The following is a 25,666-nucleotide window of genomic DNA, read 5'->3' on the forward strand; positions in this document are numbered from 1 at the left end:
GCGGCATGTGGGATCTTCCCGGACCGGGGCACGAACGCGTGTCCCCTGCAACGGCAGGCGGACTCTCAACCACTGCGCCACCAGGGAAGCCCATATATATCTTTTATAATCTAAAAAGATAGTAAATCTTAAGTCCCCACAGCCCCTGACCAAGAATGCAGAGCCTCTTCATCTTTACACCCAGGTTAAGTGAGTTTTCTTCCAGGAAGACAGGCTGAGGCCAAGGTCAGAGAGGATGTCTTTTTGTTCTGGGGCTGGATGAGCTATGCTTCTCAATCTTTTCTAGCTAGTGCCAGCAATTCTGCTTTTGAATTTCTATGCTGCCTGTTAACTCTCTTCCTTTATCATCTTTCTTGATACTTAAGATGGTCTATCTTTGAGTGGGCTGAGATGACTAATACTCTTTGGTTTGAGGCATGTGTTGAGAAACTTTTCAAGGCAAAAATATTTGTATCTCTGTAAGAAAAGTGAAAAAAAATGGGAATAGGACGGAAGCAGCAAGGGACAGTCAGTTCCTGACACTGCTGAGAGACTTCTGTATTCTTCCCAACTGTAGGTATTCATTATGCAGATGAGGAAACAACAGCTTACAGGGGTTAAGTACTGAACAGCTTGTGCAGGTCACAGGCCAGGAAGTGATGGGGGCGGGGGGTGAGCATTTGAACACTTGTCTGAGTCTTCCCTATTGTAGTTGCTGTCATAATTATTTTATAGTTATCATTTTACATGAGCTCATCTTTATACTTCCTTAGCAATGTCTTTTACTTCCTTAGCAATGTATCTCCCCTCTTACAAGGCATCTGAAGTCAACAATTGCAGAATGTCACTGGATGACACATAACAATGCATTCAACAGAAACGTAGTTTCTATGTTGTGTTGAGTTCATTACAGGCTTATTTATATATAAAAACCTGTTGCATAAATTTAAGATATATATGGATTTTACATATCTTAGGAAAATAACTGAGGGTTTAATTGATCATGTATTGAATATGGTGTAGTTGCTTAAATCACTAGCAACATATTAGGCTACATTAATACATGAAGCGTGTTCAAAATTTTGCACTAATAAATTCTGGTCAGATTTTTGGAGCAGTACCTATTCTGAGACCCACACTGTAAGAAAAGTCTTGACAAATTACCAAATCCCCAGAGAAGCCCAATTGAATTGTTATAACTATTCTGTATCAGTTCCACTGTGTTCTGTTGCAAGTAGGAAAAGTACTGATTATTAGTGGCTCGAACTCAAAGTCATTTATTCTTTACAAAACAAGATCAGAAGGTCACTAGATTTAAGTTTGATTCAGTAGCTCCACAATGGCAGGGTGCTGGATGGGCATTTCTGTGATTCTGTTGATCAACCCTAATGGTCATAAAATAGCTGCTCCCTTTCCAGACCTCACACCTTTATACTTTCTCACATGAAAGTAAGTATGAATTTGGTCTATGTTGATGAGGACAGGTTCTAGACAGTGGGTAAAGTTTACGGAAGAATATTTCAGCTCAATATAGGAGGGTATTTGCTAAAACTTCAGAGTCACCCAAAAATGAAATGATTGCTTTCAGGATACAGTGAACTTACTCATACTGAGGCTGTGGAAGTATGGGTAGGTTTGATATTCATTCATTCACTACTGCTGTAAAATGGATTTCAGGATGGAAGAGGAATTGGAATTAGATATTCCTAGAGTCTTTTCTAACTCAGAATCCTGTACTACTGCTAATACTACTGCTACAGTATTGATGAATTTGAAATAAACTATAGTTACAAATAACTGACTATAATAAAATCAAAACCTTAATCCATTAACAAGAAATTATAAATAATGCATCAAGAAAGGACTTTACTATTACATTTTAAATAATTTTTTTATTAAATAGCAGAGTGAGTTAGCCTTAATGAACCCATTTGGCAATGCATGTTCTAACATTTCTTCATCTCTGCTCTACAGTAGCTAAAACAGCTACAGTACCTGTGGATTGGCTAAAACTTACCTTCTCCACTTCCACTGTCAAGTTTTTAAAGCACCAGGCTATGCAGTGTTGTAGTACATGTACGCATGAATAGGAAATTTGGCTGACTTTTCCTCTCTGAGTTAAATTATGCAGTGGTGGTCAGTTAGTGCCTTCCAATCAATTATTTGTGTCATACTCATAATGATAGACCCGCATTGCCTTCATTTGAGTTACTTGGATTTTTAAAGAAAGATAAAATTTAACATGCTTATAAAAATGTGGTTCAATAAAGCTGTTGAATAAGGGTGACTACTCTGGAGTTACAGCTGTACCTTGGGAGGTCATTCTAATAAGTCGCTGGACGTAAGAGTGAGTTATCATGTCTTCACAGCATCCGCAGCCCGTAAGAGGAGCTGATGGGCAAAGGCGATAAGTTAGGCTTTGGAAATGTTGGATTTGAGGTGCCTTTGACATATCTATGTAGAAAATACATGAAAAGTCTTGTCAATACATGAAAAATTCCTTGTAAATACATGAAAATATAAATGGAGAGCTCAGAATTATGATCAAGGCTGGAGAGAACAGATTTAGAAATTATTGGGACATAGAAGAAATTGCTCAGGAAGAGCTCAGAGGGTATAAAGAGAAGCAAGTTATAAAGAGAGCCCTGGGAGACGCTAACATTTAAAGGCTAAACAGAGAAAATAGAGTCAGTTAAGGACTACAAGAGGAGAGTACCTGGAACCAGAGGGGATTTCAATCACAGAGGCCAGAAAGGCTCAACAGAATGTGGTCACTGGTGCTGACAGTGTCAGTGAGATTAACTAAGAAAAGACTTGAAAAGTGTCTCTTGGACTTGGCAGTTAGGGTTATCGATGACATGAGGCTAAGAAATACTTCATTTAAGCAAAGAATTCTCTCCTCTGTTCAAATCTGAAATCACATCAGTTTACTCTTTTGTACTCTTAGCTCTAAAAAATGCTGAAAAACAAAAGTTACTTGTGTTCTTCCAAGCAGTAGTCCAGTTTTTTTTTTCTTTTGAGGGTGAGGTCCATTATAGTAGCCCCCTATGGTGTCAGTGGACTCTTCTAAATGCATGCTGTGGTCAAAGAATCAGTCAGCCACTGTGGATTATTGAACTGTAGAAAACGCTATTTATCAACTTCTTGCTAAATTGTGTTTTGTGAAATTTATTTTCAGGATTTTGTTTTCAGGTTTAGAAGTAGGAATTTTTCTGAATATGGTTTATATTTGTGAAATTATTACTGGAAAATGTTTGCAGGAGCCTTATTTTATAGACTAAACATTTCACCAAAGGTTCAGATAAGTTAAACTACAACCTGACATCTTAGTCTGCTTAATATTGTGTCCTGCACAAAATACATATTAAGTTATTATTATCTCCATACAAAGGAGCCATGTCTTTTTTGTGAAAACATTCAATGAGCTGTCAAAATTCAACTGCTAAAGCATAAGATGAGGGTCAATATAAGTAAGCAATGTAGCTATGCATAATATTCTTTGTAAGTTAAAAATATATAAAAATCCTCTTTTAAGTCAGTGGTTGCCGCTTATACACACAAGACAGAAAACTAAATCTAAAGGTGCCGCTAGAGTAAAATTGTTGCAAGAGTTTATAAGAGGAACTTGAGTCTAACAGGTGAACTAAGTTCTTAGCTTTTGTGGGCTTTAAGTGTTTTAAAATTCATGGTGAAACCATATTCTGCAGAGACATATTTACTGTTAGAGAAAAAAGCGACCACTGACTCTGTGAATCCTGCAGAAACAGAGACCTTAATGAAAAACCTGAAGTTTTACCCTTACACTGTCATAGTTGCGAACAGCCATGAGGCCCCATGTAACACTCAATATGACCTCCAATCCCTTCTGGAATAACGAAGAGTATAAAAACCAAGCTCACAAATTAAATAAATACCCTTAGACGTTCTGCCTACTTTATTAATGTTGGCATCCTAGCTCTTGGTTGTGGTCAGGCTCTGCTGTTTTATGGCTTGGCCTTGCAGAGTTGAGAAAACCCTGAGAAGTTGCCAAGTCCTTCTCCATCCCGTGGAGGCAGCACGGGGAGAGCTCAAAGGCTGCAGTCAGAAAGAAGTGGGCTTAAACCTGCTTCGCCACTGACTTCACGTAGCAGCTCAGGCAAATGACTTAACATCTCTTAGCTAAGTCCCGGGCCCTCAGCCCTGGTGCCTCCTTTAAAGAGCTGTTGCGAGGAATAAATGTGTGGGACATGTTCTGTGAAATTTTACAAATAACACAAAACCTTCTTTGTACAGATAAGACAAGTGAGAGGAGAGGCTAAGACAAGGTTGTCTAAGTAAACTGTAAGCTTACACGATCAGTTTCCCAAAACACCTCTCCACTGAAATACAATCACGAGTCAACAAATCAGCAAATGTTTGGATCCCCAAGCTGTAATAGGGACGCAGGTATAAAGATGGATAGAACCCAAACTTGGAAATTATTGTTACTTTGAGGGAGATTATGAATACAGTGTAATTTCAATATTTAAATAATGTTCAAAAGCAATGTAGTAGTAGAATAGTTTGTGTGGTAAATTTTATAGATATTAAGTATGTTTAAGTCAGAACAGAGAGCTATCAATTCGGATGGAGTATCTGGTCATAGTTTCTACAAGACTTGAATAGGTATTGCAAAATAAAGAACATCTATTTGTATACTTGTATAGGTGCTCCAGACCAGGCAATGTTAAAAATACTTCTTGCATGTATTTTCTATCTAATGCATGGTATAATTTTGCTCTACTTTGCGATTTTTACATAATTTTATATTTGTTAGTTAATTATTCCAATCGTTTGGGTTTCTTCATAGTGCTCTGTGACCTGTGGCTCTGGAGTTCAGCAAAGGGATGTGTACTGCAGACTGCGAGGTGTTGGTCGGGTGGCGGAAGAAAAGTGTGATCAGTCCACACGGCCTTATTTTCAGAGACAATGTTGGCGTCAGGACTGCATACAGTACCATTGGGTGGCGGGAGAGTGGCTGGATGTGAGTATTGTCAAGTACACTTTCAGACAACCCTTCAGTGAAAGAATGTGTTCTTCATTTCGTCATTGTATTTCTAGTGTTCAACGTCATGTAAGAAAAGAGAGACACATCGGCAAGTGAAGTGCGTGGGTGCACAAAACACGCAAGTGAATGAAAGTTTCTGCGATCCTTCAACCAGACCTCTTGCAGTCAGAAAGTGCAGAAACCCTCCCTGCAAGTATATTGTGGTAACGGGAAACTCATCACAGGTAAGGCAAAGAAAGGAAGTTGAGAATTTTCGCTCCTGGAAAACACAGCTGAGTTTCAAATTTGACCCAGTTGAAACTGGGTCTAAATTTGAACATGGGAGCAGATGATGGTGTGCATATCAATCTAAGGGATAAAATCGCTGGCAGTTGGATGGTGCAAATAGAATAATAGCGACATGTATGTTAAACTCTGGTGCAGTTCTGAAGCGGTGACAACTTTGAAACCGACTACCAGGGACGGTTTGGCATCTGTCCCTGCATAGTTGGCTGCTTTAAAAAATTTTTCTCTTCCGGTTTTATTGAGATATAATTGACGCACAGCCCTGTATAAGTGTAAGGGGTACAGCATATATCTCTGTCATCATCCATATATCTATCTATCTATCTACCTATATCTATCATCTATCTATCTATCTATCTATCTATCTATCTATCTATCTATCTATCTATCATCTATCTATTTCTTCTTTATTCATCTATTTATGGAAACTTAGGTTGCTTCCATATCTTGAATGTTGTAATCAATGCTGCAATAAATATTGGGGTGTATATATCTTTTTGAGTTAGTGTTTTTGTTTTCTTCAGGAAAATATCCAGAAGTGGAATTTTGCTGGATCATATGGTAATTCCCATTCACAATTTTTTGAGGAAACGCCATAATATTTTCCATAGTGGCTGTACCAATTTATATGCCCACCAGCAGTGCAGGAGGGTTCCCTTTTTTCCATATCCTTGCCAGCACTTGTTTGTTTGTTGTCTTTTTGATTATAGCCATTCTGACAGGTATGAGGTGATATCACAGTTTTTATTTGAAATTCCTTGATGATTAGTAATGTTGAGTATTTTTACATGTGTCTGTTGGCCATCTGTATGTCTTCCTTGGAAAAATATCTATTCAGATCCTCTGCCCATTTTTAAACTGAATTGTTTGCTTTTTTTGATATTCAGTTGTGTGAGTTCTTTATATATTTTGGATATTAACCCCTTATCCGATATATCATTGCAAATATATTGTCCCATTCAGTAGGCTGTCTTTTCACTTTTTTGATAGTTTCCTTTGCTGTGCCAAAGGTTTTTATTGTGATGTGGTCTCATTTGTTTGTTTTCGCTTTTGTTGCCCTTGCCTGAGGAGATGTATACAAGAAAATACTGCTAAGATTGGTGTGAAAGAGCGTATTACCTATGTTTTCTTCCAGGAGTTTTAGGGTTTCAGACCTTACATTTAAATCTTTAGTCATTTTGAGTTTATTTTTGTATATGGTGTAAGGAAAGCATCCAGTTTTATTCTTTAGCACATAGCTGTTGAGTTTTCCGATGAGACTGTCTTTTCCCCATTGTATATTCCTAGCTTTGTGTTGTAGATTAATTGACCATATAAGCATGGGTTTATTTCTGGAATCTCTATTCTGTACCATTCAGCTATGTTTCTGTTTTTGTGCCAGTATCATACAGTTCTGTTTACTATAGATTTATAATACAGTTTGAAATCCAAGAGTATGGTAACTCCAGCTTTAGGGTTTTTTGGGATTTTTTTCTGTTTGTTTTTTTTTCTTAAGATTGCTTTGGCTATTCCAGGCCTTTTGTGGTTCCATTCAAATTTTTGGATTCTTTGTTCTAGTTCTGTGAAAAATGCCACTGGTATTTTGATAGGAATTACATTAAATATATAGATTGCTTTGGGTAGTGTGGACATTTTAACAATATTAATTCTTCCAATCCATGAGCATGGTGTATCTTTCCATTTACTTGTGTCATCTTCAATTCTTTCATCAATGTCTTATAGTTTGCAGAGTACAGGTCTTTCACCTCCTTGGTTAAATTTATTCCTAGGTATTTTATTCCTTTTGATGCAATTGTAAATGGAATGGTTTTTAAAATTTTTCTTTCTGATAGTTTGTTGTTAGTGTATAGAAATGCAACGGATTTCTGTGTATTGATTTTGTATCCTCCAACTTTAGTGAATTCATTCATTAGTTCCAATAGTTCTTTGGTGGAGTCTTTAGGGTTTTCTATATATAATATCATGTAATCTGCAAATGGTTACAGTTTTGCTTCTTCCTTTCCAATTTGAACGTCTTTTATCTCTTTTTCTTGTCTGACTGCTGTAGCTAGAACTTCCAAAACTATGTCGAATAAAAGTGGTGAGAGTGGTATCTTTGACTTGTTCTTGATCTTAGAAGAAGGCTTAGAGGAAAAGCTTTCAACTTTTCATCACTGAGTGTGATGTTAGCTGTGGGTTTGTCATATATAACCTTTATTATATTGAGGTATGTTCCCTGTGCTATTGAAATAATCATATGACTTTTATCCTTCATTTTCTTAATGTGGTATATCATGTTGATTGATTTGTGGCTATTGAACCATCCTTGCATCCCTGGACTAAATCCCGCTTGAATTTGGTTTGCTAATATTTTGTTGAGGACTTTTGCATCTATGTTCATCAGTGATATTGACCTGTATTTGTGTGTGTGTGTGTGTGTGTGTGTGTGTGTGTGTGTGTGTGTGAGATATCTTTGTCTAGTTTTGGTATCAGGGTAATGCTAGCCTTGTAGAATGAATTTGGAAGTGTTCCTTCATTGGCATTTTTTTGGAATATTTTGAGAAGGATAGGTGTTGACTTTTCTCTAAATTTTTGATAGAACTCACCTGTGAAGCCATCAGGTCCTGGACTTTCGTTCGCTGGGAGTTTTTAAATCTCAATTTCAGTGCATGTGATTGGTCTGTTCATATTTTCTATTTCTTCCTGGTTCAGTCTTGGGAGATTGAACATTTATAGAAATTTATCCATGTCTTCTAGATTATATAATTAGTTGGCATATAATTGTTAGCAGTAATCTTTTACAATCCTTGTATTTCTGTGGTGTCAGCTGTAACTTTTTCTCTTGCATTTTCACTTTCTTGATAGTGTCTTTTGTGCACCAATGTATTTACTTTTGATAACGTCAAATTTATTTTTTCTGTTCATTTGTACTTTAGGTATCATTTCTAAGAAACTATTGCCCATCCAAGGTTACAAAGGTTCACACTTATATTTTGTTTTAAGAATTTTGTAATTTTAGCTGATACGTTTAGGTCTGTAATCCACTTTGTATTAATTTTTGTATATGATGTGAAGTGGGGTCCAACTTTATCCTTTTGCATGTGGCTATCCAGATGTTCCAACACAATTTTTGGAAAAAACTGTTCTTTCCTCATTGAATTATCTATTACTGAAGAGTTATTTTTGAACTCTGAATTCAGTTCCCTGATCTATGTGCCTATCCTTATATCATTACCACATAGTCTTGGTCTCATAGTAAGGTAGTTTTATAGTAAGTGTTGAAATCAGGAAGTGTGAGAGAACCAATTTTGCTTTTCCTTTTCAAGATTATTTGCTTATGCTGTGTCCGTTACATTTCTATATAAATTTTAGGATCAACTTGTCATATTCTGTGTAAACTCCAGCTAGGATTTTGTTAGAGATTACATTGAATCTTGATCAGTTTGGGGAATGTTGCCATCTTAATAATGTCTTCCAATCCGTGAATTGACATGTCTTTCCATTTATTTAGGTCTTATTAATTTATTTCAAGGATGCTTTATAGTTTACATTGTACAAATCTTACACTTTTTTGGTTAATTTTGTTCCTAAAAATTTTATTAATTTTTTATGCTCCTGAAAATGAAATTATACTCTTAATTTCATTTTCTGCTTGTCCGTTCATAATGTGTAGAGATAGAATTGATTTTTGTATGTTAAACACATTTATTGAGCACAGTTCTTTTTTTGTGTGGATTACTTAGCATTTTCTATGTACAGAAGTATATCATTTGCAAATCCAGGTAGTTTTATTTCTTCCTTTAAATCTGGGTGCCTTTTACTTCATTTCTTGCCTAGTTTCCCTGTCTAGAAACTCCAAAACAATGTTGAGTAGAAGTGGTAAAAACAGATATCCTTCTCTTCAGAGGAAAACTTTCAATGTTCATAATTGAATAGGTTAGCTATGGATTTTTTTGTAGATTCTCTTTATTATACCCTGCTATTCTTAGTTTGCTTGGTGTTTGTGTAATGAAAATGTGTCAGTTTGTCGAATGCTTTTTTTGCATCTATTGAGATGCTCATGTGGTCTTTATGAGTCTATTTGTATGATGTATTCCATTGATTGATTTCACATGTTGAAACAATGTTGCATTCCTGGGATAAATCTTACTTTGTCATGGTGTATGATCCTTTTTATTTGCTTCTGGGATTGTTTTGCTAGTGTTCTGTTGAGGATTTTTACATCTATATTCGCAAGAGATATTGGTCTGTAGTTTTCGTTCCTTGTTATGTCTGCCTAGTTTTGGTATGAGGGAAATACTGGCCTCATATGACAAATTAGGAAGTGTTCTTTTCTATTCTATCTTTTGGAAGTGTTTTGGAGGGGGAGGGTGCTAATTCTTTAAACTTTTGGGGGAGTTCACCAATGAAGGCTCTGGTCCTGGGTTTTTATTTGTGTGAAGTTTTTTGTTTATTAATTCCATCTCTTTACTTGTTATAGGTCTACATAGATACACAGATTTCTACACATGTTCTCCCATCTTCCCAGAGTTTGTTGTTACTGCTGTTTATTGTTGTTTGTTTGTTCAGTGACTTTTCTGAACTAACTGTAAAGTCTGTATTTTTTGTCTCATGTGATCACTAAAGTCTCTATCTGATTAGTTTTCAACTAATGACTGGGTAGTGATTTCCTGAGATACTTGGAACCAGTAATCTCCAGTCTTTGCCAAGAGGCTCTGTGTGCATGTGTGGGCATCTTCAACACTAGATGAGGCAGTTGACAACTCTTCCTTAACCTTAACTTCCTGCTTGAGCAGAGCCTTGACATCAGCCAGAAATGAGAGTGTAGGTACTTCTCAGATATTTCCTAAGCTTGCACACAGCCCTAGACATGTGCAAATCTTATGTATGTCCATGGCCTTCTAGTTATCTATGACTCTGTTGGAGTTTTTAAAGCCCCTGTGGACATCTCCTTTCCAAGCTTTTCCTTTTAAGCTTTTCTTGGTAGCCCATTGCTGCCTGACTGTTATCCACTTCCTTTGGAAGCTGCAAAGTTAAACAATAGCCTTTAATTGTGTTAAAAAATGCCTCCAAGGAGAAGGCTTTTAGCACTGGGCAAGTGCTGGGTAAAGTCAAATAGAGACTTGCAAGTGAGGTCTTTCAGAAAACCACCAAACAGTTCAAATAATGACAGTTCTCTGGAAATGAGGCTTAGAAAGATGTCCAATCCCTCTGGTGGCTTCCATGCTTTTGTTTTTCAGTATGTTTGCAGGCCTATTGATTTTCAATCCTCCTATAGAGCTGAAGAGGGGGAATGGGAATAGGGCAAACTAAAACACACAAAGCTCACTGTTCTTACTGAGATTTAGCCTTATTTCTTTAATAAATGCTTCCCGGATTGCTGCAAGCCTTTGGTTAATTTACAGAGCTCTGAAAAAGTTGATTTTCACAAGTTTTGTCAGTTTTCTCATTGCCTTTATAGAAGAGAACGTTTTCAGATGTCCTTGCTCTGCTGTTTTCACCGATGTCACTCACCCCTTGGGGTCTGCTTTGATAGATGGATATTTCTCCTCATCATAGGTTATATTTTCCTGCCTCTTTGCATGCCAGTTAATTTTTTATTGCATGCCATGCATTATGAATTTTACTTTGTTGGCTACTGGATAGTTTTTATTTCTATACGTATATTTTGAGCTTTGTTCCAGAATGCAGTTATTTTGTCTGTAAGAAGTGTGATCTTTTCTTGTCTTGCTCTTAAGATTTTTTATGGGAGACCAGTTCATTGTTTAGTCTAGGGTTAGCTATTCCCCTCTACTGTGGCAAGACCCTTTTGAGTACTCTACCTATTGCTGCATGTATATAAGGTTTTCCAGTCTGAATGAAGGGAACAGACACTATATTTGGTCCTGTGTGAGTGCCAGATACAGTGATTCATATGTCATTTATTTACTTAAAAATACTTATTTATTTATGTTGCACCAGGTCTTATTTGAGGCACACGATATCTTTGTTGTGGCATGTGAGATCTTTAGTTGCAGCATATGGGATCTTTCAGTTGTGGCATGAGGACTTCTTAGTTGCGGCATGCGGACTTTTAGTTGTAGCATGCATGCGGGATCTAGTTCCCCGACCAGGGATCGAACCTGGGCCCCCTGCATGGGAGCACGGAGTCTTACCCACTGGACCACCAGGGACGTCCCCATATGTCTTTTAATCGGTCCATGCCTTGGCCTCAGTTGGAGTCCTCACATGTTTGCACTGGTCAGAACTCTGCTGTCCCCTTGGGATCCCTTTTCTTGTTCCAAAACCTGGAAACTCTCTCAAGACATTAAGCTAGAGCAATTATAGGGTCACTTTGTTTGTTTCCGTCTCCCAGGGAATCACTGTCCTTTATTGCCTAATGTCCAGTGTCTTAAGAGCCATTGTTTAATCAATACATATTTTGTTCAAGTGTTTTTTTTGTTTTAGGTCAGATGGTAACTCTATTCCTTGTTACTCCTTTTTGTTGGAGTCAGAAATCTATTTGCCCATTCTTTTCTCTGGATCGTTAATTTATATCTAAATCACTTACCTATTCTAGTCAAATGGTAGTACACATCACATTGTATGTATAGAGATAAATATATGCTAAACTTATATAGAGTTACAAGTACATTAAGACTAATAAATGTCCTTTATTTCAGGTAAGAATGCTTGATATGTTTCATTTCTCCAAAGCTCTGCTTATCAGGAGATAAATTTTCATTCAGTTAAGCTATTCTTTGTAGTGTGACCAAGAAAACAGAAAACAAACAAAGGAACAAACAGAAAAAACATAGGCACTGAATATAGACAATCTATCCTGAATCTGGATCCTTTCCATCCTGGTACAACTCTGTGAAAGTTGCCTAATATCTCTGAACATTTGTTTACCCATCTGTAAATGAGGCTAATAATAGGATTGTTGTGGGGGTACCATAACATAGTATATATTAAGCACCTGGAAAGTAGTGGTGCTTAACCCTGGTTAAGTTTAAGAGCATCTTCTTCTCCCTTCGTAACATTGTATTTTTCAGTGTGCAGGTAACTGTGGATTTAGTTACCGACAAAGGATTTCATATTGCATTGGGATCCGATCTACTGAGAAATATAAGCTTCATGAGCTGTGGCCTATAGACTATCAAGAATGCCCTGTGCTGCCTTCCCCTCAGGTTTACAAATGCAATTTTAGAACCTGTTTGCATATGGCCACTTGGAAAGTTGGAAAATGGAGCAAGGTCAGTTTATAATTATGAATTTAAAATCTTCTGAATGAGACTTTCTAGTTGTGGGATGCCTACTATTCTGCACTTCTAACTAGATATCAGAGTTGTCTCATACCCCTATTGTCTAACAATCACTTTACCAGTTATTTATCAGTTATCATCTCTTTTTCTAAGTTTGCTATAACCTGCCTTAAGCAGGGACCATAATTAATACTTGTTTCTTTTCCTCAGAGCACCTGGCACAGTGGCTTGCATTTTGAGTAGATGCTTAAGCAATACTTATTGGTTAAGTGAAAAAGTAAATAAATCTAATGTATGAGTAATACAGGTTATTTGCACCATATTCCATTTCCAATTTAATTGACAGAAAGCAAGTAAATATTGCTTTGCAAACAGCATACAACAATGAGTAAAAACTCAGTAGTCTGAATAACCATCATTAATTAATATTTATCAGGTATTAACAATATACTGCTGAGCTAACGATACAAAATAAATGGAAAGGAGCCAGTAACTGAGAAAGAATAGATTGAGTTTCTTAAGGATTAGCCCCACCTGTGACTCTCTAGCCTCCAGGATATTTTTGTGTCTGCAGAAATTCTAGCCATTATTGATCATCAGTTTGTTCCAAAAGGACCTAGCTTGAAAGGAGGAGATATGTATTTACTGGCCTTATTATCCATTATATACTTTACCTTCAAATTTTACTCTGTTCACAGTGCTCTGTGACTTGTGGAGTTGGGGTAATGGAGAGAAGAGTGGAATGCATAGCTGACAATGGTTGGTCCAGTGACTTATGTTTAAAGAGTTTAAAACCAGATGCTCAAAAGAAATGTTATGTCCATGACTGTAAGTACTAGACTTCAAAAATCTAGAACCTAAGTGTTCCTCAGAAGTTTTAATTAAAATCTGAAAATAAATATTTAGAGTAGTCATACACTCCACAAAATGAAAGGTCTGTTTTTTTCAGAATATAACAATATTGGTGTAATTGAGTTAAATTCATGTTGTGTCTGTAATTTGTTCATTGTTGATAAGTTGTACTCACTTGTCCTTGAAGGTAAAACATTTACCAGCTGTAAAGAAATCCAAGTGAAAAACAACATTACCAAAGATGGTGACTATTACCTTAACATTAAAGGAAGAATAATAAAGGTATTATGAAGACAGCTCCTATTTGATTTTAGCATTGACTGTTGACTTTGAAAAAATCTTTTCTAGATCTTTGCATTTTCTCTTTAGATCTATTGTGCTGGCATGCACTTGCAGAACCCCAAGGAATATATATCATTGGTCAAAGGTGAAGAAGACAACTTTTCTGAAGTGTATGGCTTTAGGTATATGCTGTGTTTTGCCTTATCTGTGCATTTTCATGGTCCTTCAAGAGAATTAGAAGTTCCAGAGTTCAGAGTGGTACTTGAATAGCTCCCAGTGTGACAAGTAATTTAGAAACAGGTAGATATATTATGACCTAAGCCAGATGTTGTCCATGCCTGTTCAATAATAAAGATTTCAGCATTAACATGTACTCACAGAGAGACTGACTAAGAAGGATACTATGGGTGAGCAGTGAGACAACAGAGGAGGGAAGAATTTAAGACCTGTGTGTATTTTCATAGAAATCAAATTAATTCCAGTAATAAAAGCTAGGAGAACTACAGCTGAATTATTTTTCCACAAACTGGTCTTGAATTTCCCATTGATCATTTTGTATTTCTTTGACATTTAACTTGTTGAGTGATTTTCATTTCTTTCACATTTAACCTGTTGACCCTAAAATATTGGAGAGTGTGTCTTTTACCTTCCCACTTCCAAAGTTTACCATTTATCTGCATTATGGTCTAATAATGGTATCTAATATTAAAATATTTTAATGTTGTTACAGACTGCAAAATCCATATGAATGTCCTTTTAATGGAAGCAGGAGGCAAGACTGTGAGTGTAAAAATGACTACTTGGCTGCTGGACACACTGTTTTCAGCAAAATAAGAATTGATCTTAATTCCATGCAAATTAAAAGTAAGTGCTGAATCTCTATTTGTAAAATGAAAAGTACCTGTTTGCTAATGCAAGTGTAACAATATACTATATGGTATATGTGGTAGCTAGGGTATAGAGAAGAGCCTAGCATTGTACAGTAATTACTTAGAATTCTTTTTAAAAAGTTATTAGCTACATAGTTCCAGTGCAATGATACAAACCATGGGAACCCTTAATAAAAATGTAGTGGTAATGACACTGTCATTAGTAAAGATAGTAAGGATACTGTCATAGTAAAGATCCTGCCCTTCCAAGATATAACAATCTACCTTAAAATCCTCAATTACATTAAAAGTAAGGAAGTTAATATCCTCAATGTAGTTGTATAAGCTTTTTTGCAAGGGCTTAAAGCTAATAATTAACATTAGCTTCAGGTGACAGTTTGTCTAGTATTTTCTTATACTTTATCTCATTTGATCTTTTTAACAACCCTATACTAGATAAGGCAAAATTTCATCACCTTGTTGCAAGTGATGAAATTAAGATGCACTTATAGAATTAAGTGATTGGCCCAATTCATACAGTTAGTAACTGGCATTGCAGGGAGATAAAGTCCCACTCACAGATCCCAGATTATGGACCTGCTGCCTTTCTAGGAAGTAATTTATAGTACAGTCAAGTTAAAGTAAATATACTTTATGAAACCTAACATACACTGAGCATCAGCCAGTCTGCCCTCCTGAAAATTACATAGTGACATGAAAATGCAAAGAAGTTCATTTCAGAAGCAGAAACTCTAAATCACAATTGAATCACCAGTGCCTAGCACAGTACCTAAACCACAAAAAGAAACAAAACAATGTTTGTTGAGACAGTGAATGCATGAATACATAATCTCTAAATCAGTCATATGATGGTGAACTATTATTGTCAGTAATAGTGGCTACCATTTACTGAACACCCACAATTACTGCAGTGGGGAAGTGTTATAATGCTTTGGTTATGATCATAGACTCTGGAGTTAGATTGCTGGGTGTAAATTCTCTGCATCCAGTTACCAGTCATAATAAGATGGCTCTCAGGTTTTTTTCTTTCTTTTTTTCTGCTTTCTTTCCTTTTTTTTTTTTCGGTTAGGATTAAGAGATAATACTTGTAATATATCTAGTAAATGCCTTGCGAGTAGTAGGTGTTCTATAAACAATGGTTATTATTTAATAATATATGTTGTGTCAGCATTGCTGAGTACATAATGGGCATTTGGGAACTTATTTGCTGTTTAGCAAGCTTTTATCTTTCATTAATTTATCAAACCTGCCATTTTGCCAGGCAATGGACGGGGCTCTGAAGATACAATGTTAAATGTATACATTTTCCACTTGCTTTCTCTTTTCCTTCCTCATACTTGTGTGCCAAAACCCGTCTTGATTAAATTAAACCTTTCACCTACTCTGCACTTGCACCATGAATCTTGCATGTGGCAAGTAATACACAGCCCTCCTGACTGATCTTACTTTAAATGCATGACTCCTGAGCTTGCACGGACCCTGGTTCATTCCTCCCCAACTCTTCTCAACGTCTGACTCACAGCTTCTCCTCTGGCTTCAAACTTCAAAATTTTCTAATACCTCCACTCCAGTCACTCATTGCTGAAAACCTAAACCTTGACCTATAGACTTTGCCTTCTCTCCTGGTCACTGTGGATGAACTATTTCTGCTGCCATCTGAGGCAACCCCTTCTACTTGTGCTCTGAGCTCCTTGCTTTGTACCAACTCAGGACCATTATTTCAGCAAACTTTCCTTTTTCTCTTACATCACCAATTCTTCTTCCATTTCTTTAACTCCAATGACAAATTCTTGATTTTCATTTCATTTGATCCATCAGCAGTCTTTGGTTTCCAGGACTTCTCACTCTCATCATTTGGCTCCTGTCTTGGTCACTCTTTCTCCCATCTTTCTCACTGTTTCTCAACTTGGCTAGTTACTCTTCATTTTATACAACACTGAGTATTGAAGAACTTCAGGACTCAGTCATTCCCTTAAGGATCTCTTTCAACTTATAGATTTCAAATACCATCTATTAAATGATAGTCCCAAATGTATATCTCTAATTCAGACTGCTTCCCTGAATTCCAAGATTCAACTCCCTACTCCGCATATCCACATGAAATCTAATATGTGTCTGACAATGTATCCAAGACTGAACTTTCTTTTTTTTTTAATTGGAGTATAATTGCTTTGCCATGTTGTGTTAGTTTCTGCTGTACAATGAAGTGAATCAGTGATATGTATAACTATGCCCCTCCCTCTTGGACCTCCCTCCCACCCCCCCATCCCACCCATCTAGGTTATCACAGAGCACTGAGCTGAGCTTCCTGTGCTTTATAGCAGGTTCCCACTAGCTATCTATTTTACACATGGTAGTGCATATATGTCATTCCTAATCCCACAGTTTGTCCCACTCTCCCCTTCCCCCACTGCATCCACATGTTCATTCTGCATCTCTATTCCTGCCCTGGAAATAGGTTCATCTGTACCCTTTTTCTAGATTCTACATATATGCGTTAATATATGATATTTGTTTTTCTCTTTCTGACTTACTTCACTCTGTATGACAGACTCTAGGTCCATTCACAACTCTACAAAGGAACCAGTCCTTCCACCCAAATTTTTACCATTTCGGTAAATGGCAACTATCAACTTCTAGTTACTCTTGCTAAAACATAGCAATGTCTTTAACTCCTCCCTTTATCTCACACCTAACGTGCCATCCATCATCAAATTCTGTCAGGTGAATCATTAACATACATGCTGCTATGCACTGTATTGTGTCCTGCATAATTCATATGATGAAGCCCTAATCCCCAATGTGACAGTGTTTGGTTCTGGGGAGATAATTAGGTCTAGATTAGTTCATGAGGGTGGGGCCATAATTGTAAGATGAATGCCCTTATAAAAAGAAGAGGAAAAGACACCAGGACTCTCTTTCTCTGCCATGTGAGAACACAGCAAGAAGACGATCTCCAAGCCAGGAAGGGGGGCTCTCACCAGAACTTGACCGTGTTTGCACCTGCACTTCTTTTGTTTAAGTCCCCCAGTCTGTGATAGTTTGTTAGGGCAGCTTGAGCTAAGACACATGCAAAATCCCACTTTGCCATTATCTCATTTGCTATAACCGTGGGCCAAGTCCATATCATTTTTTTCACCTGGATTCTTATGCTTACTGACTGGTATTCCTGTTTATTCTGGTAGCACTCAGGTTCCTTTTCACCTTTTCCCCAACTTCTGACCTAGATTCTCTTCTCAATAGAGAATCCAGAGTGATCCCTTAAAACGTAAGCCATGTCTTATCTTATACATTATCTCTTTTCATCCTTTTAATAACCCCAACCTCTGCTCAAAAGTCTCCAAACATCTCCCATCTAACTCATAACAGAATTAAAAATCCTGCCGATGGTCAATAAAACTCAATAAGACCTTCCCACCTCCATTACCTTTCTGCTCCTTCCCTCCACACTCCTCCCTTGCACGATCTGGTTCAGACCCATTTGTCCCTTTGCTATTTCTTGAATACATCAAGCATGCCCTCCACCCCTCCTTAAGGCCTTTGCACTTTCTGTTCTATCTGCCTAGAATGATTGTCTGTTGGGTTTACCCCTCAGTTTCTTCCTGGTCTCTGCTTAAATACACCTTCCCAATAAGTTCATCCTGGACCCTCTCCACTCCAAAACTCCCTTTCTTCTCATTCTTTTCCTGCTTTATTTTTTATTTTTTTCTATAGCATTGATCACCTACAACATATGATAGTATCTACTCTATTACTTGTTTCTCTCTGGTAGCACTCAGGTTCCATCGGCCCCTATGTCATCCACTATTGTGCTCTTACAGTACTTATAATAATGCCCAATACGCAATAGGTTCTAAAGAAATATTTGCTGAATAGAAGTCAACTTTCCTCAAGAAACTGTCTTAAGGAAATCTTGAAGACAAATTTGAATTAACCAAAGTGAGGAGAAGGAGTTTCAGGAGGAGACATCATGAACACAGCATGAAATGGTGAAGCATTTTGGTTCCACTAGAGAATAAGGAGTAGTCTGGTTTTGTCTAAGCATAAATTGAATGGAGGTTGGGGGATAGCCGCTTATTAGAGAAGTTCCCAGAAAGCAGATCATGAAGAACAACGTGTACTAAACTATACAACTGAATTTATCTTTTAAGTTATGGGACCTTTGGGATAAAAGTATAAACAGGGGAGGGAACAGGCTCAGTTGGAGAGAGAGCAAATTGTATCCATGAAGATATTTAGGAAGCTAATATAATAGTTCAGATAGAAGGTGATAAGGACCTAAATTAGGGACTTGGTTCAGAATAGAGAACCTGAGAGAAATATTAAAGAGGTACACTCTATGATTTTCCAACAGATGGAATATGGGGATTTGTGGCATGGAATATTTAGAAAGAGTTCCAAAATAACTGGGTAGATGCTGATATAGTTCAATGAGATGAGAAATATAGCAGGGGGAATATGTTTGGAGAAGAAGATAATGCATTTAGCTTTGGACATGTTAAGCGAGAGCTATCTGTGGGTTATCCAGGGAATGATGGAGGAGATAATAGCAAAGGCTAATTTGAAAACTGTGTCAGTTTGCCCAGCCTAACCCTAAGTACCATGCATAAGCAGTGATGTGCAGATAAATGTTTAACAACCAGCTCTTAACAATCAGGAAAAAAAAAGTTTGATTTGTAGGTTTTGCCAGTTTCCATGGGGTATATATTCCCACCATGGCCAATTTTAAGCTACCAACATGAGCTCATTATGCATGGAGTTGGGAAGAGACACACACAATTGGTTCTCATGATTTGGTACAAGCTGACTCTGGCACACCATGGAAGGCCTGCTGGCTTTGGAAGCTGCCCTTGGAGATATGATAAATATTTCCAGAAATGCTACCTTTGGGGATTGCCTCTAGGGGACTGGCGTCATCATGAGGGCATGCAGTGATCTTGCAGTCCTCCTGAAAGATATTTGAAACAACATTAGCAGAGGTGAGAGCCACCGACTGCATGAGCATTAGTTGGGATGTTATTTAAGTGATTCAAGCATGAATAAGTGATTGTACCAGCTAACCTTTAGGGTTCCTCCCAACCTATTTTTGAGCCAATGACTCTTTCTTTCTGATACTTTATATGGAATCCCCAGCATTGTTGCCAGTCAAGAAATTTTGCTAATAACAATAGCAAAAGTAAGATTAGAAAGAATGAAATAGTAATAGAAGAAATCAAAGAAAATGGCACACTTTTTACCTTCATGTTTTTGAATTCTCTAAATGAATTGATATGCATACTCTTATAAGTACGTATATGTTGCTTTATCATAATTTATCTTTAACTAATGTTTTTTCCTCTGTAATTTTGCTCCTTATGCCACTTTATCTATTTTAGATATTCACTATGATGTAAAATATGGTAGAGCATTTATTTAGCTTTTAAAACATATGGATTAGTTACAGATGTCCCTGTCATATTTTAGAGCAATTTATGAGGTGAACATTTTTATATTAAATAAAAATTTGAGAGCCTGATCTATATTATGTACTACAATTGTGCAACATTTTTGCTTAAAATTTTGGATTAGTTATATGAATGTATTTAAGAATGTAATATGAAGACTGCATGTTTTGCAATGAAGATGTGAAAACATACAATGTCTCAGTGCTAAAGAATTTCATTTATTATTTTCTAGCTACAGACCTTCTTTTTGCCCAGACAGTATTTGGAAACGCAGTTCCATTTGCCACAGCTGGAGATTGCTATAGTGCAGCCAGATGCCCACAGGTATTTCATAGTTGATTATTTTTTCTCACTGAGTAAAGTTAATACTGTTTCTCTTCATTCACTTTCTTGACCAAAATACTGCAAGAAACATAAATAAATAGAAAATGCAAACTTCTGACATGAAATTAATTTCAAACGTTATAGATAAACTTTGGAGGAAAAGCATCTTTACCAGTACCAGGTTTGTGTGAAGGGTGTAATAATAAGAATTTTAAATTGTTTAGATCCTGTTTCTCCTTCCATGATGCTTTATCACTGTCAATCTTTCGACTTAGTCCATAAAATGAATGGACATAAGTTACAAGGTAAAGGAATGGATCACAAACATGTGACTTTCATACACTGCTGCTAACAACAGTTATATTAGCTGTTTGGGCCTGTAACATTGTCAGAATAACTTTCTATTACTGTGAAATAATACATTTCCATGTATTTATTCTTGTTTTTATCCTTTCTTTCGCAGAGTTCTCTTTGCACACCCTTTTATGTCATTTTTGAGCTTTCCAGTACAAAGTGTGCTTCCTAGAAGAAATTTGCTGTCTCATTTTTTTAACATAGGATTTTATAAATTCTGTGTGAATAACATTTTTTATGATAAGATACAGAGACATAAGCTAGGTGAATATACCATTATTAGGTAGATTTATAGATTAATGAAAAATCCTGCCCAGGAGATAGTAATTATAATAATGATTTCATTTTGAAGAGAACTAGCTAAAGGGTTTGCCATAGCCCTCTCTTCTAAGAATTTCTCATTCACAGTTTTCATCCTATGACATAGAAAGTATGCTTATGCTAAAAAGAGAGGGCATTTTCTGTATTAGAGAAGGACACTTAAAGGAGTTCAAAAGACACTAGAACTACAGGCTGAAATGAATATGAAAAAAGTTAACTGGAATAAATATATAAATCTTAGGTCCATAAATGCAAGTAGAACCTGGCAATGTCATATAAAAAGACCTAGGTGTTTTATTCAACCACCATGAGTTCAATATAACTAGTGTAGATCAAGTAGTAATTTCTTTTTTCTTTTTCTTTTTTTTTCATATTGAGTTATTTTTATTGGCTGGCATAATACAAGGATTATTTTCCTCTTCACGGAACAAAATGTGATACCACATTTCTTTACAATTAAATTAAGGCTAAAGAACAACAAAGACATTATGATTCATATGATGCATTGGAAACATATTGTCTGTGCTCCACTTGAGCAGAGGGTAGAATGCCTTTAGTTTGTTGCTTTATGAAATGCCAGGTCTTCAGGGCAAATTCTATTAAGGGGTTTTAGTTCCTGCCTGATACTTTGCTTCTCTGCCAGCTGCCACTGCATTGGAGATGCCTCAGGATTGTTCAGCCCATGGTTGGACTTGATTTAGAAATTAAAACTACCAAATTGGGGAAATGTGTCCATTCATTCTTTCTCATCTATTTATCCATCCAATATCTTTCATATCTATAATATTATATGGCCCGCATACCGAAAAAAAAAATTTCTGTCTGGGAAAGATAAATTTTTAATCTATCTAGGAGTAGAAGGTGACAATCAGGAAAAAAAGGAAGGTTTAAATTTCATTATGTTAGGAAAATGAAGAAGGTAGCCAGGAAAATGGTGGGAGGTTATGATAACTACTATTAAATATGTAAGGAGTTCCATGAAAGAGGAGTGACTTCAGTATGTGTTACTCAAGGAGACATTAATAGGGCAGATTCCAGCTCAAGATAAAGAAGACTTTTGACAAGGAGAATTGCCCAATAAAGAGACCACCCCCCCCAAAAAAAATCCGAGGCCTCAATAAATCACTAATTTTTGCCAATATTTTTGTAAATTGATCTTGTATTCTGCAACCTTGCTGAATTCATTTATTAGTTGTAATAGTTTTTTATTGGATTCCCCGGGATATTCTATATACATAGTAATGTCACGCACAAATAATTTTACTCCTTCCTTTGCAATCTGGATGCCTTTTATTTCTTTACCTTGCCTCATTACACTAGCTAAAACTTCCAGGATAGTGTTGAGTAGAAGTGACAAGAGTGGACATCCTTGTCGTATTCTTGATTTCAGAGGGAAAGCATTCAGTCCTTCATCATTGAGTGTGTTAGCTATGAGTTTTGTAGATGCCTTTGATTAGATTGAGGAAGTGCCCTTCTTTTCCTAATTGAAGTGGTGTTATCATGACTGTTGGATTTTGTCAAATGCTCCTTCTGCATCTGTTGTGATGATCCTGTGGTTCTTGTCCATTACCGTTGTGATATGGTGTATCACACAGCTTGATTTTTTTTTTTTTTTTGCGTTATGCGGGCCTCTCACCATTGTGGCCTCTCCTGTTGCGGAGCACAGGCTCTGGACGCACAGGCTCAGAGGCCATGGCTCACAGGCCCAGCCGCTCCGTGGCATGTGGGATCCTCCTGGACCGGGGCATGAACCTGCATCCCTTGCATCGGCAGGCAGACTCTCAACCACTGCGCCACCAGGGAAGCCCACTGATTGATTTTTGTATGTTGAAACAATCTTGCATTCCTGGGGAAATCCCACTTGGTCAGGAGGTCTAATCCTTTTTATATGTTGCTAGATTTTCCTCTGTATTCAGAAGAGATATTGGCCTATCATTTTCTTTTTTTGTGATGTCTTTTTCTGGTTTTGGTATCAGGGAAGTACTGGCTCCATAGAATAAATTGGGAAGTGGTCCCTCCTCTTCTACTTGTTCGGAAGAGTTTGTGAAAAATTAATGTTTGGTAGGATTCACCAGCAAAACCATCTGAGCTCAGGCTTTTCTTTGTGAAAGTTGTTTTATTTACTAATTCAGTCTCTTTACTTACTGTAGATCTTTTCAGATTTTCTAGTTCTTCTTGAGTCTGTTTTGGTAAGCTTATGTTTTTTGTTTTTGCTTTTAGGAATTTGTCTATTTCACCAAAGTTATCTAATTGGTTGGCATGTAATTGTATGTAATATTCCATATAATCCTTTATATTCCTGTGAGATTCACAATCATGTCCCCTCTTTGATTCCTGATTTTAGAGCTTTGAGTCTCCTGTCTCTTTTCTTGGTTTGTCAATTTTGTTCTTTTCAAAAATCCAACTTTTGATTTTATTGATTTTCTCTGTTATTTTTCTCTTCTTTGTTTCATCAATTTCCACTCTATTCATTATCATTTCTTTCCTTCTGCTTGCTTTAGATTTAATTTGCTCTCCTTTTTTTCAGTGCTTTAGGTGGAAGGTTAGGTCATTGGTATGAGATCTTTTTTCTCTTTTAATATAGGCATTTGCAGCTGTAAATTTTCCTTTAAGCACTTCTTTTGCAGCATCCCTGAAGTTTTGGTATGTTGTGAATTCATTTTCATTCATCTTAAAGTATTTTCTATTATCACTTGTGGTGTCTCATTTGACTCACTGGTTATTTAGGAGTGTGGTGTTTAAGTCCCATGTATTTGTGAATTTCCCACATTTCCTTCTGTTATTGATTTCTACTTTCATTCCATTGTGGTTGGAAAACACACTTTGTATTATTCAATCTTTTAAAATTTATTGAGGCTTGTTTTATACATAGCATATGGCTATCCTGGAAAATGTTCAATATGTGCTTGGAAAGAATGTGTGTTCTGTTGTTGTTGGGTGAAGTGTTCTGTAGATGTCTGTCAGGCCTTGTTGGTTGAAAGTATTGTTCAACTCTTCCATTTCCTTGTTGATCTTCTGCCTAGTTATTCTATCTATGGAAACTTTGCAGCTATTATTGCTGAATTGTCTGCTTCTCACTTCAATCCTTTTGTTTCATTTATTTTGTATTAGATTTATTTACCTTGTGATTTTGTTGTACATGACTGTATGCTGCAATTGTCATAATATCCTGATATAGTGACCCTTATATCATTATAAAATGTTCTTCTTTATCTGTAGTACCATTTTGTTTTGTTTTGTTTTAAAGTCTAATTTATCTGATATTAGAATGGCTACTCAGGCTGCTTATAGTACATGGTATATATGTTTTCATCCCATTTGCTTTTAACCTATATATTTTTGGATCCTAAAAGTGTCTCCTACAGGGAGTACTTTGTTGAATCTCTGCCTTTTGATTGGATTGCTTAATGTTGTAACTGATATGTCTGGATTTATCTTTGCCATTTTACTTTTTGTTTTTATAGGTCTTGTATTGTTTTTGTCTCTTCTTTACTGCTTTTTTTATTCAGTGAACATTTTCTAGTGTAACATTTTAATTTCCTTAATAATTTTCTCACTATATTTTAAGTTGCTTTCTTAATGGTTGCTCTAGGGCTTACAATGTACATCTTAACTCTACTCCAGAATCTTCTCCAGAATTATACTACCTAATTGCAGTGACATATAGAAACATTACTCCTATATATACTCTTTTTCCTCTTCCCTTTTTTTTTTTTCTTTTGCAGTACGTGGGACTCTCACTGTTGTGGCCACTCCCATTGCGGAGCACAGGCTCCAGACGCGCAGGCTCAGCGGCCATGGCTCACGGGCCCAGCCGCTCCACGGCATGTGGGATCTTACCGGACCGGGGCACGAACCCGTGTCTCTCGCATCGGCAGGCAGACTCTCAACCACTGCGCCACCAGGGAAGCCCTCTTCTTCCCTTTTTTTGTTGTTATATTTGTTGTCCATATACCTACCTGTGTAACAAACCACAATACATTTTTATAGTGTTACTTTATATAATTTTATATCTTTTAGAGATAAGAAATGAGAGAACTTATATTTCATTGAGTTTTTTACATGAGCCTTTTTATTTAACATTTCTGGTTCTCTTCATTTCTTCCTGTGGTTCTGAGTTATCAGCTGCTGTCATTTAATTACTGCAAAATAGCTTTGCTTCCATCTGCTTTATTTGTGGCATTATTATCAAATATACTACATTTCTATATTATACTGGTCAGTAGTATAATTACATACATATTGGTTTATATAATTGCTTTTTAAACAAGAGAATAAAGGAAAAGAAATATGCAATTATAGTGTCTTTTATGATTACTACAATTACCTCTACTAGTGCGCTTTGGTTGTTTTGTATTGTCTGACGTCACTTGACTTCAGCCTGAAAAACTTCCTTTAGTATGTCTGATAATAACTAGTATGTCTGCTAATAAATCCTCTCAGTTTTGTCTATCTGGGAATGTCTTTATTTTGCATTCATTCTTGAGAGATTGATTTTCTAGAAAATTATTTTACAGTTTTTATTTTTCAGCACTTTAAATACGCCATCCCACTGTCCTCTGGCTTCTAGAACTCAGCTATTTATCTTACTGGGATTCCCACATATGTGGTAATTTTTCTCTTGATGCTTTCAGTTTTTTTGGGTTTTTTTTTGACTTTCAGCGTCTTTACTGTGACATATCTGGA

At 36.5% G+C, this 25,666-nt stretch overlaps 1 protein-coding gene across 4 annotated transcripts in view; it reads left to right on the forward strand.

Moving 5' to 3' along the window:
* Positions 1-25,666, forward strand: part of ADAMTS20 (ADAM metallopeptidase with thrombospondin type 1 motif 20) — a 203,604-nt gene that overhangs the window by 163,627 nt on the left and 14,311 nt on the right. For all 4 annotated transcript variants that reach the window (XM_027093467.1, XM_027093466.1, XM_027093465.1 and 1 more), the window contains 8 exons: positions 4,808-4,981; positions 5,059-5,229; positions 12,304-12,504; positions 13,212-13,341; positions 13,553-13,647; positions 13,735-13,829; positions 14,378-14,511; positions 20,214-20,305. In XM_027093467.1, the coding sequence (XP_026949268.1) occupies positions 4,808-4,981; positions 5,059-5,229; positions 12,304-12,504; positions 13,212-13,341; positions 13,553-13,647; positions 13,735-13,829; positions 14,378-14,511; positions 20,214-20,305 (1,092 nt within the window). The remainder of the gene's footprint in view (positions 1-4,807; positions 4,982-5,058; positions 5,230-12,303; positions 12,505-13,211; positions 13,342-13,552; positions 13,648-13,734; positions 13,830-14,377; positions 14,512-20,213; positions 20,306-25,666) is intronic.

Source organism: Aethalodelphis obliquidens, unplaced genomic scaffold, assembly GCF_003676395.1.
Source record: "Aethalodelphis obliquidens isolate GAN/ISIS:26980383/991018 unplaced genomic scaffold, ASM367639v1 scaffold84, whole genome shotgun sequence".
Lineage (NCBI taxonomy): Eukaryota > Metazoa > Chordata > Mammalia > Artiodactyla > Delphinidae > Aethalodelphis > Aethalodelphis obliquidens.